At 50.6% G+C, this 15,358-nt stretch overlaps 6 protein-coding genes across 6 annotated transcripts; 4 read left to right on the plus strand and 2 right to left on the minus strand.

Moving 5' to 3' along the window:
• Positions 1-18: 18 nt before the first annotated feature.
• EDD37DRAFT_463573 (actinin alpha) lies at positions 19-2,719 on the minus strand. The gene is made up of 2 exons (XM_062812994.1): positions 2,295-2,719; positions 19-2,249 (listed from the first exon to the last, which is right to left on the minus strand). Exons 1-2 carry the CDS (start codon positions 2,348-2,350, stop codon positions 302-304), a joined length of 2,004 nt encoding a protein of 667 aa, XP_062669134.1. The 5' UTR covers positions 2,351-2,719; the 3' UTR covers positions 19-301.
• On the plus strand, positions 2,720-4,382 carry EDD37DRAFT_463572 (nucleotide-diphospho-sugar transferase). The gene has a single exon (XM_062812993.1). It carries the CDS (start codon positions 3,090-3,092, stop codon positions 4,182-4,184), a length of 1,095 nt encoding a protein of 364 aa, XP_062669135.1. The 5' UTR covers positions 2,720-3,089; the 3' UTR covers positions 4,185-4,382.
• On the plus strand, positions 4,174-5,359 carry EDD37DRAFT_463559 (HAD-like domain-containing protein). Its single transcript, XM_062812991.1, has one exon. It carries the CDS (start codon positions 4,581-4,583, stop codon positions 5,316-5,318), a length of 738 nt encoding a protein of 245 aa, XP_062669136.1. The 5' UTR covers positions 4,174-4,580; the 3' UTR covers positions 5,319-5,359.
• A 1,222-nt stretch (positions 5,360-6,581) lies between these two features.
• EDD37DRAFT_463562 (uncharacterized protein) lies at positions 6,582-8,336 on the plus strand. Its single transcript, XM_062812992.1, has one exon. It carries the CDS (start codon positions 6,679-6,681, stop codon positions 8,029-8,031), a length of 1,353 nt encoding a protein of 450 aa, XP_062669137.1. The 5' UTR covers positions 6,582-6,678; the 3' UTR covers positions 8,032-8,336.
• A 2,793-nt stretch (positions 8,337-11,129) lies between these two features.
• On the minus strand, positions 11,130-12,699 carry EDD37DRAFT_667015 (glycerol dehydrogenase). Its single transcript, XM_062819287.1, has 2 exons — positions 12,353-12,699; positions 11,130-12,301 (listed from the first exon to the last, which is right to left on the minus strand). Exons 1-2 carry the CDS (start codon positions 12,408-12,410, stop codon positions 11,442-11,444), a joined length of 918 nt encoding a protein of 305 aa, XP_062669138.1. The 5' UTR covers positions 12,411-12,699; the 3' UTR covers positions 11,130-11,441.
• Positions 12,700-13,796: 1,097 nt separating this feature from the next.
• On the plus strand, positions 13,797-15,284 carry EDD37DRAFT_463656 (inositol oxygenase). Its single transcript, XM_062812995.1, has 2 exons — positions 13,797-14,936; positions 14,991-15,284. Exons 1-2 carry the CDS (start codon positions 14,022-14,024, stop codon positions 15,045-15,047), a joined length of 972 nt encoding a protein of 323 aa, XP_062669139.1. The 5' UTR covers positions 13,797-14,021; the 3' UTR covers positions 15,048-15,284.
• Positions 15,285-15,358: the final 74 nt, after the last annotated feature.

A 15,358-nucleotide genomic window follows, 5' to 3' on the forward strand; every position in this document is an offset into this window, starting at 1 on the left:
TGATTGACGAGATTGTTTGGACTTCGAAAGACTTATTGAGTATATATTAATACCAATTGTTCGCTGATTATTATCTTCAGCGGGCTCAAAAGTCGTAGTTCTCGCTGGTGCCCATATTAGCACAAACCGGGTATCCTATTTTCTCATGCAAGAGGCCTGTACGCTCATCATGATATCTTTATCTCGATCCAAGCCAGTCCTGTGAAGTTGAAGACTCCCAGACAGAATACCCAACAAGACCCATGTACGCTTGCTTGTTCAATATTAACCGAGGTTACTGTGGAGAAAATCAAATACTGTATCATCTCTTTGGCGTCGTGGGTGTCTTGACACCGTTGGTCGGACTGCTTTTGCCATCGTTGCTGTTTGTGTCGTTCTGTCCATCGCCTGCAATACCCTGCATGAAGGAGATATAATCATACTTGGGAGTATCTCGATCGGCTTCCATGTCTGGCCCTTTGTGCTCCGGCATACTGTTCAATAGATCCTCGATCAATTCGTCAGGGATCAGAGAATGTCTGAGGTCCATCTCGGTCACATATGGTTTCCCATCCGCCACTTCTCGGAAGGACTGGAACACTTGTTCGGCGCTGTTTTGATCTTCGGTCACAGAAACCATGAACCGAATAAACTGCTCGAACCCGACTCCACGACTTTCCCTTTGTCGGCGAGAGATTGGCGACATTGACGGATCAATACCAGTAAGACATACTTCGAGGTACTTGTCATGCATCTCTTGCTCGTCATACACAAGTCCTAAACTGGCCAATGCCGCACTGAATTCGAGTTCGGAAAGAGTGTTCGTGCCTTCTCGGTCAAAGTGTCGAAATACCGACTCAAACTCTTCAAGCTGGATAGGCGTGAGGTTCGTCATGTTTCGGGCCACCATCTGGTTCTCAAGGAAGGTCAACTTCTTTTGCACACTCGTCTTGACCAAGCTCAACTCGTACAACAACTCGTCGTAGGTATACGTGGTGTAATCATTTTCATCAATGTTGGCTTCTTGACACTTCTCGTCCAGGATGGCTATTCCTGTCAGGTATTGCTCGAGTGGTGCCAGGTTAGCCGAAAGTCGCTGGGCGTGCTGAAGTTGGTCTTCCACATCTCCTTCCAATCCAGATATGGCCAGAGAAAGAGTATTGAGAGTCAACGCAAAGTCGTTGGCTTTGTCGGCGAATCCTCTCCTTAAGGCATTCTTGATGTCTCGAATTGTTTCGTTGATCGACTTGCTTCGCGCATGCTCATCGGTACCCAAAGCCGCCCACTCATGGTCGAGGACTTCCAGTCGAAGTTCTGCAGGAGGCTCGTATGGCCGCAAACGGTATGTCAAAAGTTTGGTCTTGATGTTGCCCAACATAGCGGCAAGGTCCGACTTCTCAGCCACCCACTTTCTCTTCTGGTTCCTCTTGAAGCTGGCCAATTCATTCGCCTGCGCCTTTGCGTCGGCATACGTCCCCTCAAACCTCGAGTCATGCCATGACTGTCGCTGTTGCCGGATCTGTTGAAGAAGCGCACGAATTCTCTTTTCGTATGCCGTTTCCATCTCCCACGCTCCCTGCATGTTGCTGACGAACTTTTCCACCCGTCTTCCAGCATTTTCCACTCTCTCCATAGCGCTAAATGCGTGAAACCAATATGCAATGTACGTCATAAGCGATCTCTCGTCGGGTCTGGGTACATCGGCGACATCTTCCACGTCGAGGAGGTCGGGGATGCCTATTTCCTTGGATGCGATATCGAATGCTAATTGCATATTTCCTTTATGGTCGGATTTATCCAAGGTATCAAAGTCGATCAAATCAGGTCGGTGAATGTCGAGAAGAGCACAGAATGCCAGTCCATCATTCCATGAGGAGGAAAAGTCTCGTACTTCGACTCCTTCATAGCATGCTGTTTTTCGCTGACACCACAACAGCAGACCTTCCTTCGCGGTCATGCCCTCCTCGTTGATGTCCGAGATTGTGAATCTGAGAATGAGAGTCCATATCAGACCGAGTATGATCTTTCTGTTTCCATCGACGACATCTTCAGCGCCAATATTGGTCATCTGAATGCCCCGGCTCTTGATAAACTCCAACGACTTGTTGACATTCTCAAATCTCTGCACCCGCAATCGCGGATTAGACGCATATCGTCCAAGGGACTCGCTGCTGAGGACTTCAAGGAGATGTATGAGGACGATGCCGTCGGAGAGGTCGGTGACGAGGTTCTTAACGGCGAGTTCTCGAGCGGAGATTTTATTGTTGAGCCTGTCGAAATCAGTATCATCTTGGAGAGTGTTGGTGGGAAATTACCATTTTGTGAATGTCTTCTCTTGCACATTCACCCATTGCTTTTCCAGCAGCACCATGGCTGCATGTCATTTGTGGTGGGGCGCAGGTCGCAAGGACGCAAGGACAAAGGCTGCGGAGTAATGATATGCAGTATACTGGTGGTGGTGGTATGTGCGGTCGATCAAAAAGGTACTCGTATGAGGGTATCCAAAATGTACAATCTTGACGGAGGGTCCGAGTGTTTGATGTGCTCGTAAATGGAATGGAACGAGGGAGAGTCGGGGCGTTTGGTAAGATAGAGACAACTTAGGTCATAACGGAGATTGAGAGTCAGCGCTTGTTGCATGCATTGCATTGAGCGAGTGAGTGTCAAATGTCAACAAAGGAGAATCAGGGTCTCGGTCTTTGGAGAGAAAGCGGTCGACGGAGGAACAAGCGGCCGTCCGCCAATCACAATAAGCCATTCTTTATCACGTCGATAACCCGCAAAGGCGCGTCCACCACATAGTCGGATTTCGCTTCTTTACCTGGAGAGATTGATGCTTTGCTATCATCGTGTGCATGCCCTACGTATCACATCCACCAACGTAGTCGAGGAGCATACGGTAGGTCTGGCTGATGATATGTCTGCATTCAGAAAACGCCTGCCGCGGCTTATAAAACCACGAGCCAGTGCCATGGGCGTCGATGACGCCATGACTTGTTTACGAGCACCGCGGCACTGGCAGCTCAAGTTCTTCAAAAGCAATATGAGTTTTGACTTTTCCATACGGTGTTTTCGTGACTTGATCTCTACCATTCTGACTTCCAGCAATCATGGGTGACGCGAGTGGAGCTGCAGATGCTGAAAAGTCCTGCTGGGTGACATTGGTGACCAAACCATCGTACCTACCAGGGGCTATCATCCTCGCACATAGTCTGGAGCAACACCAGTCAAAATACCCGTTACTGATACAGTACACCTCAACACTAGGGGATGAAGCAGTCAAAGCTCTTGAGGAAGAAAGCCGGAACTATGGTCGCATTCAACTCCAGAAAGTCGAGCTCTTGTTGCCCAGGAAGGACCAGGAGAATACTGGCAGTGTTGCCGAGCGATTCAAAGACACCTTCACCAAGCTTCGGGCCTTTGAACTCTACAAGTTGGGCTTCACCAGGGTAGGATTCTTGGACGCTGACATGGCTGTGTTCAACAACCCGGACGAACTCCTTGAATCCAAACTACCGGGCCGGGACTGGCTAGGTGCGAATCATGCGTGTGTCTGCAACCTGGATCACGACTCCTGGGCGCCGACAGAATGGCACAAAGGGAACTGTGCCTACACACCTCTGAACAATCCCGATGAAGTCGCAAAACCAATGACTCCTCAAAGCCGACCAACCTACCATCTACTCAACAGTGGCATGCTGTTGTTCTACCCGAGTGAGGAGCTATGGGACAAAATGCTCGACTTTTTCAACACTACTGATCGGTTGAAGACATACCAATTCCCTGACCAGGATTTTCTGGCGGACTTCTACCGGAACAAGTGGTACCCTTTGTCATGGCAATACAATGCTCTCAAAACAATGAGATACTGGCATCCTCGGATCTGGTCAGATGAAAAGCTCGTCGTCCTTCACTATATTGTTGACAAACCATGGGAGCGACAAGTCGGTCAGGACGGAGTTGCGGGCCACCTGGGACGAGATGGCGAAACACATCAGTGGTGGTGGAACATATACCATGACTGGAGGAGGCAAAGGGAAGATGACAAGAAGAGCTCTCTTGTGCTTGAAGTCGTGGGCAAGCTGGTTGACACCGAGAAGCCGTTCACCGATCTGATTCCCTTGCCACAGGAAGTTGGCAAACCTGAAGATGTGAAGCCATACCTCGATATCTCCGCATCTGCTGACATGGTGATGGGTGTTTGAGATTTCTGTTTCTACCACAGTACTAAAAGTTAACTTGAGATGGACACAAAATTGAGAAGAGTTCTCTCAGCAGTCATTCGAACCTCAGCCTTGTCCAGCCTTGTGACACAAAGCAAGACAACCACACTGCCTTTTTTCAAACCGAGTATTCACGTCACACTTCGGCCTTCACAGCTAAAGGTTCGTGAACGAAGTGACGAAAATGGTTTTCTTCACGCTGATGCCGTCACTAAATCTAACAATGCTACTTAAGCCCTGTCTCAAGATGCACATGCCACTGCCCCCAGATCCTCATTATCCGCGACCTGATTCTCCTACTTCTTTCTTTCTCTCTCCACTCCTTTGTCTGACATCAACCCCACATCTCATACGGACACAGCACTAGTCGGCGACACCATGCCTCCCAAGTTCATCTTCTTCGACTGCGACAACACACTCGTCCTGTCCGAGGATCTCGCTGTCGAAGGCTGTGCCGATCTCGTCAACCAGATCCTCGCGACGAAGGGTGTGCCCGAACGCTTCACTCCAGAAACCCTGATCGCAAACTTCATTGGCCACACCTTCCGCAGCATCATCGTGAGCTTACAACAACAATATGGATTCAGTCTCGCTCCCGAGGAGCTGAAAGCCTACGTCAAGATGGAAGAAGAAAGAGTGATCGCGCAGTTCACGGAGCAGGGCAGACCGACTGATGGCAGTCTTGAAGTCTTCGAACGACTCCAGCATGACAGCAGATACACCCTCGCTGTCGTCTCGTCTTCCGCTATCGGCCGGATCCGCGCTTCCCTGGCTAAAACAGGTCACGACAACTTCTTGGACCCAAACCATGTTTTTTCCGCTGCAAGTTCGCTGCCCTGTCCGACTGCCAAACCGAATCCTGCGATCTATCTTTACGCCATGGAACGACTGGGTGCAGGTCCGAAAGAATGTGTCGCCATCGAAGACAGTATCTCCGGATGTCGTGCTGCTGTGCAGGCGGGGATTCCTACGATCGGATATGTGGGGGCGTACCATACAGACATGAAGAGATGTGAGATGATGGAGCGTTTGATCGATGCAGGATGTCAGGGAATACTGTGGGATTGGAGCGAGTTTGAGGATACTCTGGCGGAGATGGAACGATGCTACGCTTGAAAATTGGTGCTGGTCGAGTGATCTGAACGGGGGGGAGGCAAGGTCTCACAAAAGTCTGCTTTGGTATGACAAAAGTCCTTTTCAGTGGGAGTGAGATAGTGGGTGCAGTGGGCATGGGTTGTGGCGCCGGAGCTGCACTTCGACATGGTTCTGCAAGTGTTTGGTACAGTAGCCTGCCTTAGGTATAAAAGTTCTGCTTTCTGCTCTCTTTCTCTTTTTCTCTCCAGATATGGGAATGATAGAAGTATTTTGTTGTGAGCTTGGCGTCAGCTGTATTTTCGTGCTCTCGACCACATTAAAGTACAGCATCAGGAATTTAATAGGCCAGTGATGAACACTTTGCCCACTATTATCTAAAGCTCGAGATGCTATGTCTCAAGTCCTCGGTGTCTTGAGATTTGGCAAGTTGCAGATGAAATAGGGGCAAAAGATCAAGATTCTGAAGCTTAGTCCATAGATATGAGTATTATTCGTGGCTGTCAAGGTCATGGAGAGGCGGGCAGTGGGAATGCAAATAATGAGTGCAAATAATGAGTGTAGCCGAGTGAGGTCTTCGGGAAAAATGTAAACTCACAAGAGAACACCAGTAATTCCTGCCGAGTCTACCTCCCCTGCTCCTGATGCTGGGTCGTGCTTTGGGACAATGTCGACTGACTCGTTGCCTTCGTCCAGCCATAGAGTAGTGTTGTCTGCCGACCTGCGAGACCCGTTCCTGTTATGACTCTCATCAACAAGCCTCGTGTAGTGTTCAGCTCATGCTTCCAGGAGTCCGTGTCTCCAGGTCTCGTTCATGTGTGCTGTCCATCTCCTCATATCAAAGATTCAAGGATCTGGTCCACAGGTCCTCACCCAGCCATGTGAAGTCTTTGCCTGGACCTACGGCCAGTCTTTGTGCCGGGTCTCACCAACAAAGGCCTGGCGTGCATATCTTTGACCTCATCGACATGGTGGCGCAGGTCTCGACCAAACACAATGAGGTCCTCACCCAGACACAAAGGACTTCTTAGTCCTTCAAGACCATTTCTTTGTCTTCCCCACAGGCCCTCATATCCCTGATGTATACCAGACTTCTGACTCAGAACTGCTTGAAGATGACCGTAGATCTGGTGCAGACCTTTTCGCCGTGAGGACCTCGCACCAATATAAGTAAGTCGATAAACATTCATGCATTCTCACCCGGATGTACACGTCCAACAAGCAGTCTTTGCAGACCCTCGCTCCTGAGGACCTGCCATAGCACAGCGTCCCTCATGTACATCTTACTGTCAGTGTGCTCTTTGTTCATATCTTGAGGTACGACCCTCCTTGTACCTCACTCACCTGGTTTACCATAGACATCCTTCCACTCACTGTTCTCGTCATGTCGAACACCCCTAACAAGTCTATATACGGGGACGACGTGCCGCAGAGGGACCCACAACCCACTTTCAACCGGGCTTTGAGAAATGGCAATACGGTTTCCATCGGACCGTCCATGGGATGCCCATCACACGATGAGCTTGGTTCTCAAAACCCACCGCTGGATCCCAAGCTTCAATACTATGCAACGGTTGTAAAGGTGCGGCGCTGGCTGCAAGAGCTACCACCACAAGTGGAGATGCTGTGTCCCTGTCGACTTCCTGCCACAGCCATGCCACCATGGCAGATTGGAACGCCGACCACATACCGACCAGCGACACAGATGCCGGTCACTTACTCACCGGGCACATTCGTTCATCCCGTTGGAGTCGCGAGCCAGGTGTCACATCCTGGCAATGCGACTTTCCCTCAGTACTTCAGCGGAGGATATCAAAGTCAAGCACCATGGGAGATGCCTCATTCAGGCTGTATGGCGCAGCCAATGCCTCGCCAGCCACCGCCTCCACCATGGGGGACTGCCTACGTCTCCATGATGCCCCAGAGATCGTCTCTTCCACTGCCGCCAGAGTCAGGTTATACCATGGTGCTGGAAGCATCTTCGATACCTGGCCTGCCCCTCTCTCACCAGCAGCCGCCTCCATCACCGGGGTTTGTGGGCGCTCCCGTCGCTTCGGACTGGGCAGCGTTCCCGACGACGCCACCACCTTGTAAAGGTCCGCCACCACTGGCATCACCTACAAGGTCTTTCCCGTCCCTGTTTCCGCAATTAGCCCCACGGCCCACCAGCTCAATGCCTGAACCGGACATGGAGATCCTCCAGGCCACGCCAGACAATGAGGCTGTCGTCGAGGCTGTGGAGGAGATTCGAAGGACAGATATTCGGCCAGCCACGATTGAATATGCCTTAGACAGACCAATCAGACCCGGTAAAATTGTACGGCAGAGACGGAAGACGGCCAGCCAAGCAGGCAAGCATAAGGGCGGCAAGGAGGACGGCGAGGCGGACCATGCTGGAAGGAAGAAAGCGAGCAGAAGGCGTCCGACAGCAGAGACTCAGCATGTAGATGCTGTGCCGGAGCTCGCTTCTGTGCAAGATGCTGTAGGTTTTAAGGAGCTCGCTGTTGCTGAGGTGGTCACTCGGGCTCAGGCACCTGCCGATGCTCGGAAAGTCCCTGGTGGTGAGGAGAAGGTTGCTGTCGTTGAAGAGACCGTCGGTGTTCCAGAGGTCGCTGTTGCTCAGGAAGCCGCTCGTGATGAGGAGGTTTCTGGCGCATTCTTGGATGAGGATCTCCTGGCCACACTGCTGTTACGTTACAACCAAGATGAGACCGTCGTAGATCATCGGCTTCTCTAGGGATGTGATGACATCTCATAAAAAGACGTTTGTTGGAGTTTGTAGGACGATTCCGAAGAGGAAGCTGAGGGCTTCCCAACCTTGGACAAATATCGATTCTGTAGGCCATAGTCTTGGTGCTCTCGGGTGCGTATCTTCAGCAGTGCAATATTTTCTCAACACTTCCCTAATGGTTTCAGCATAGTTCTCGGTGTAGCACCTATCTTTTGGGTCACTATTGGCTGGCGAGAAGACACTGCCTACTTCATTGAGCCGTTCTGTGGGAATGGGGGAGAACTGTAAGCAGACTTCATCGCCGACATGTCCCTTCCCTTTCCCATGAGGCTTAACCAACTTACTCTTCAGGTGGTGAAAATTCATGACTTCACCGCGAACTGCCGGCTGTCTTCACATAAGTTGGACACCAAGGGCTGTCGACGGCAACGCCAGCTGTGATATCATGGTCTGGACGTTGGCGGAGATATATACATCTCTTTGATCTGGCCTGCTTTGGTCTCCTTTGTCATCTTCTTTCATGTTTCGTTGTTGATATGCAGTCAACTCCTCGGTCTTTGCCAAACATGCACCAACCCAGCATACCGAGTGGTCAATTCGACGACTTACCGTCAGATGTACGAGATCTTCTTCATCTCATCCATAACCTTCACGCCCTGGAGAATTCAATCTGTCTCTGGCCGTCTCGCTGCTCTGATGGGGAAGCCGGTCGTATCGATCTTGGACTGTGCAGTGAACCAGCAGATTCTCAACTGTGCAGAAAGAAAGCAAACATGCACATTGCACTTCTCGTTCATGTCACAGTCCAGCATACTGCCTCACCGTCCTCACTAGCGCGTAAACCACTGCATGCCGCCTTCACAAAGGCACAGCTGCGACTTTTGGCATTTGGCCAAAATGAAATCTCACCTTCAGACTCACTTTATCTCAAGTGTACAACAACACGATTGTAACACCACTGTTTCTCGCGTCGACGACGATATCTGTTGTCGGCGCTGTCGTTGTAAACGCTCCTCTTTTGTGGCACAAGGCCAACCCCCTTAGCACGGTTTTATCGACACACCCTCGTTGTCCGCGCGGGTCCAAGCCACCATGTCGGCAAATGAGAATCACCAGATGGGCGACGATGACCCGCGTCTGGCTTGGCCGCAAGGCTCGGCGATGACAACCAACAATCTCCTCGCCTTTTCAGACCTCACCTGGCCAGAAAACGAGGATGACTTGGTAACTGATCACCAAAATCTCAATCTCTTGTTACAGCCACTGACGCATTTCGAGACCAACAACAACTACTTTGACGACTCGCTCCTTGCGCCAAACAACAACGCTATCACTTTCGACGCGTACAGTGACCACCCGTTTGCAGGTGGTTCTGGAGATCAAGAGCATTTGGCACTTCACGCACTTGAAGCTACCGACTTTGGCGACCTTCATGTTCGTGCAACTGCTATGTACGATATGGCTGGTGGTGGTTGTTCTCTGGACAGTGGCGTACCTGGTGCGGCCGACGGTATGGGACAACCACAGGGAGCTGCAAACGTTGGGATGGTGGATAATTCAGCAGGATATATGTCTGGAGCTGGAACGACTGTGGGATCACTTCCTCAATATGGTTTCGTTGTGGATGCTGGATCGTATGGGGTGGCAGGATCGGGTAAGTTTGTTGAATTGAAAACGCCTTTCCTTTCTGACTTTTCGATTGCAGAGTCTCATCCACCTGCTCAAGTTGGCTATCTGGATCCTACTCCTTTTGCTGCTGGACCGTTTCCCACTGTACAATCCGATGATACCACCTACCCAGAGCTGGAACCTTTCAGTTTCAACGTTGCTGAGCCGCATCCTGTTCCTTACCGGCAAGTTGTTGACATGGATGCAGGAGGGGCCGTAGGCGTGATGCCGACTTTCCACGGCTTTGATGAGTCCTTCAACATCGGTGACTTCGACTTCTCAGCTGAAGAGGATCTGCCATACTCATTGGCCAATCCGGCTGGTAATGTTGGTCTCGGCATCACATATGACTATGGCAATGTCACGCCAAGTGGTGCATCTCAAAACATTGTTTCCGAAAATGGTGAAGAGGTGGATATCCACGGTCTTGACGACAATGGCGCTTCACACTACGCAGTTCCCGCCGACGCATATGACTTCGGTCCAGTCGGTGTTGGTGACCCAGGTCCAGTCTCTGTTGATGATGACCCAATGAGCACCTTGTACACTCGTCCAGGTCGTCGAGCTCGATTCGATGAGGAGATGGACGATGTCCCAGATGTCCCTGCTGACAATGACGACTCGACCTCAGCTGCAGACACTGGCGATACCAACAATCTTCCGGCTCGCCGCCTGCCAAAGCCTCGAGGAAAGCGCAAGGCTTCTGCTGACGACGGCGACGATGCTGATGAAGAAGTCAACGACGCTGGTCCCGTCAAGGACACACATGGCCATTATCCCAGTGCAACCGCTGTGCTTTTGGCCTCTACGGCACAGGAAGTCGACGTCACCGCGGCTCTCAATGATCCTGCCATCCCAAAGAACTTCAAGCGCAAGCTTCCCACTGTCGCCGATGAGCCAGACCCATGGGCCTGTCACATCTGCTATCACGCCTTCATCAGAGAGAACCGCTTGAGGGAGCACTACCTCGAGAAGCACCCTGAGTTGCGTCTGACCAGGAGGACTGTGAAGGATTATGAACCGGCCCAAGTCAGAAACATGCAGCGCCTGTCCTGGTACATTGCTCGTGGTGATGACACGACCTACAGAGGTCCAGGACCGCAAGCAGTTCAATGCTCGTCGTCGCATGGCAGCTGGAATCAAGACCGATGGCACAGAGTACTTGGCAGATGTGTACAAGAAGACGCCTGCAGAGCGGGCTGCTGCACAGCAGCCAAAAAAGAAGGCCAAGAAGACCGAAGAGTGAATTGTGAAGTGAAATTGAGGTTTCAGTGCTTGTGAAATAGTGGCCTCCGATTGGATGATAATATTACTAAGCAGCCAATGAGCTGCATGACTAGTGATTTAGTACTAGCGTCAAAAACATGAATCATGCTTGAAATTGTTTACTTTTCCATCCCCGAACCTCCTCGATGACCATACGGTGCGCGCTTTTTGCATCGTCTTACCCTCTGTCCCTTGTGTGCGGTTGATTTCAGCATCACATCGTCAAGGTAAAGCGTGATGTGTACGAGGCGACGACCACTTATAGCAAGACGATAGCATACGATGGTGACCAGAAGATCGTGGGGCTCAACGTCTTGCAATGCTACGATAGCCACCATGATGACGCCTTCTACGTATTCGAGACGACTACGATGCAAGGTAGTCGACCGTCATAAAACTCATACTCATACATTGTCTTTTTGAGGTCCTCCCACTCCAGTCGCTATGCTCAAGAGTCTAACCAGGCGTTTCTATGTTGAGCATCACGACTTGTCTGGGAAGCCAAAGTCGACGCCGAACTCGGGATAAACGAATCGAGTTACGCCGTTCTTGTGGATGTCCGCCAGGGATGCAAGATCGCTGTCCTCCAGCTTAACGATGTGCTTGTTTTCGTCGATTCGAGATGGCGTGACGGACTTCGCCAGTACTGACCTTCCCTCCGCGATGTGGTAGCTCAACAATATACAGCCCGGTGTTGTTCCTTTCTGTTCGGCCAGCTTGACAACATGGGGATCATTCATGAGCGGACTGCCAGTGCTCCCAAGTGGACTGTATGCCGTGACGTGAATACCCTTCTCTTTACAGTAGTCAACGATCTCTTGTTGTGGGAGGAGTGGGTGGTTCTCGATCTGATTGACTGCAGGGACAATGTCCACCTGTGGTACCAATTCTTCCAGGAATCGTTTGGAATAATTGCAAACTCCGATAGCCTTGACCTTTCCGGTCTTTAGCAGCTTCTGCATGTCCTTGTACGTGTCCACATGTGATCTTTCTCGTATCAAGTCTCTTGATCCATCGGCCAGTTTGGGGAATTTCTCGTGGTTGCCTTCAGGGTTCATGGCAATCGGCCAATGCATGAGGTATAGGTCGACATAGTCAAGGCCCAAGAGTCCCAGGCTTATGTCCAAGTTCTTCTCTGCTCGTGTATGATATGTGCACCATAGTTTTGTGGTAATGAACAGCTCGCTTCGAGAGATGCCCGTTGCAGCCAGACCCTCTTTGATCCCGTCACCAACCTCTTTCTCATTTCCATAGACGTAGGCGCAGTCGATGTGTCGGTAACCTGATTTGATGGCATGTGCGACAGCAGCGCGGACTTGGCCTTCGGGACTCTGCCATGTCCCTGCAGAGGGTTAGCCCTGCATTTGCCAGCACAAGGGAATCGAAAGCATACCAAGTCCCAGGGCGGGAATACTGGCTCCTGAGTTGAGCTTGAAATGGATGTCCGTCATATTGCTAGGGGAAAATTCGAGGTGCTGTGAGTTCTCTGACGTGTGAGCAAGTTTATATGACTGTACGCCCGCGTAGTGTCGCTGAAGCAGTTTTGTTTGATCGCAGTGTTGTTGAGGATTATATCATTCGCTACGCGGGACGATGCTCGTCCGACGCAGCGCGGGCATGAAAATTGTCGGGGAATCAGACGCCGGGCGGTTATTGAACCTTTCAGCCATCAAATCGAACCGATAGCAACCTCAGGAATTGTATAAAATTCTGCCAATTATGCTACGGAATACATATTCCGATCAACCAAGCCATTGTTTGCGCATGCATGCTCTTTCACAAAGGGAACAACTTTCCGAAAGCCTACAGTCTGATGCACTTGAAACATCACCTGGCCACTTACCAACGTCAGCCACACATATACCACTACCATAATGAGTTGACCGAGGACTCTTCGGTGAATGAATACTCCGTACTGCAAACAGCCTGACCTGCATCATGTCAAACATCCGGTTTGCCATTTCAAGATCCAGAATCCAGTCCATCAAGCGGATCAAACATCTCCACAGCCTCAGTTTGCCTCAGCCTCAGCATTTCCGGGCTGGCCCAATTTGGCAATTCTCACCGGTGCCACTTGCCCTCCAGGTCGAGCACGGAGCTCTGGATGACTTCAGAGTTCCAACGGAGTTTCTCTTCTTACAACAATGGTCCACCGTCAACACTTTTCCTCGAGAAACAGCACTGGACTTCGGTTTCATGCAGCTATTCTGAGCATGAAAACACAGGGCATGTTACTGGTTCTCCATCCATTACCCTGGCCACCGCGTATGCACCTCCAGTATCATTTAATTGTTACACAGCATGGAAACTACTGCAGCATTCCATCCTCCGGGGTTGTCAAACCCCTGATCTCATGCGGCATGCTCCTGCAACAACAACGGTCGATAAATCATATTTTACCTCTATCTGTCTCACCGACTTTATTGTCCTTGACACAGAGCGCTGAATTTGGCGCCTTTTCGCCGAATGCAAATCTGGTTACAGCGACCGAGGTCGACAAGGTGCTGCAACACTCTCCTGGTAATGTCAAGGATGCCAGTTCAGGGAACCAATGAGTCCTTTCCCACCGGATTTCATACCAGCAACAATTCAGTGCCTCCTCACATGGCTCAAAATTACATTGTTGCGGCCCGTGGTCGATGATCAGCTTAGTGCCGAATCCTCTGTCTAACAGAGTTTGGAGCTCGAATCTCATCCTCCAGATTAGGCAACTTCCAACTTTTCAAGTCTTCTCTCGCTTCAACTCACGGTCCACGTCAAACCTGAGACTGTGGGGTAAGTAGTATCAAGTCGATTATATCCATTCCATGTGAATTTTTGAAATGATTCATTACCAGGTAGGTCATTGGTTTGTGATCAGACGTATAAGGTGAGATGTGTGCTGTATAATAACCCCCGTACCCTGCCTCCTCAGCCCCTGCATCTACCATTCAATCTTTTCGCCTGCTGAACTCATCGTCTCGAGATTCTCAGCTTCGATATAAGGTCCCATTCCCAATCAGGCTGCTTTCACTTCCCACTAAGACTACATTCCTCCCGTCGACATCTGGTCTTCGACCACAATGGCCAGCATTCTAGCCCAACAGCCCACCCACCCGGCGCAATTCCGTACCGACCGTGACGGTCTGGCTTTCGAAGCGTTATGCGATGAGATTGAGCACGCCGACATCCTTGCAGACCAAGCCACCAAGCAGAGAAACCAATCAGAGGAAGAACAAGATGGCGGAAATTCCAAATTCGATGCTGAGAAAGACAAGACGCAGTTTCGACAATACGAGAATGCTTGTGACAGAGTCAAGAACTTCTACAAAGAACAACACACCAAGCAAACTGTAGCATACAATCTCAAGGCTCGAAACGACTTCCACACCAAGTCACGTGCCGAGATGACCATTTGGGAAGCCATGGAGCGTCTGAACACCCTGATCGATGAGTCAGACCCGGATACCGAGCTCAGCCAGATTGAACACCTTCTCCAGTCCGCTGAAGCCATGCGTCGCGATGGTAGACCCCGCTGGATGCAACTCACCGGCTTGATCCATGACCTGGGGAAGCTCCTGTTCTTCTTCGACGCCCAGGGCCAATGGGACGTAGTTGGTGACACTTTTCCTGTTGGCTGCGCCTTTGACGACAAAATCATCTACGGCAACAAATCATTCTCCGAGAATTCTGACTTCCAAGACCCGGTCTACAGCTCAAAGTACGGCATCTACTCACCCGGTTGCGGCATGGACAAGATCATGCTCTCCTGGGGTCACGATGAATACTTGTACCATGTCGTCAAGGACCAGTCAAAGTTGCCCGACGAAGCTCTCGCCATGATTCGATACCACAGTTTCTACCCGTGGCACCAGCAGGGTGCATACAGGGATTTCATGGTGGAGAAGGACCATGAAATGCTCAAGGCTGTCAAAAGGTTCAACCCGTACGATTTGTACAGCAAGAGCGACGAGAAGCCCAGTGTTGAGAAACTCAAGGTATGTCTGCAGATCTTCATGTGGTGTGATTCAAAGTACTAATCTGTTCGACAGCCTTACTATATGGAGCTGATTGACGAGTATTTCCCTACCAAGGTCATCAAGTGGTAGCCTTTCAGTATATTTGCACATGGGTTTGAGCGTTTGACCTACCTTTTGCTTGCTTTGGGCATTGCTGTGGCCGCTGGGACGGTATATGTGACGACGATCTCTTTTGAAACGGAAAATCCAGCGTCATGATAGATACCTACTGGGACATAGATTGCTGGTGCATGGAGGCTGAGATTCTTCATACGAATACAACGACCTACGATGTAATGCAGTGACCACACTGCCATGATCATCTCCCTCGCTGCTTGCATGACTCGTTTCACCGCCTTTTATAGCCTTCTGATGCCACGCTTCGACAGCTGACAGAATGG

This window comes from Exophiala viscosa (genome assembly GCF_022695815.1).
Source record: "Exophiala viscosa unplaced genomic scaffold EDD37scaffold_7, whole genome shotgun sequence".
Classification (NCBI taxonomy): Eukaryota; Fungi; Ascomycota; class Eurotiomycetes; order Chaetothyriales; family Herpotrichiellaceae; genus Exophiala; species Exophiala viscosa.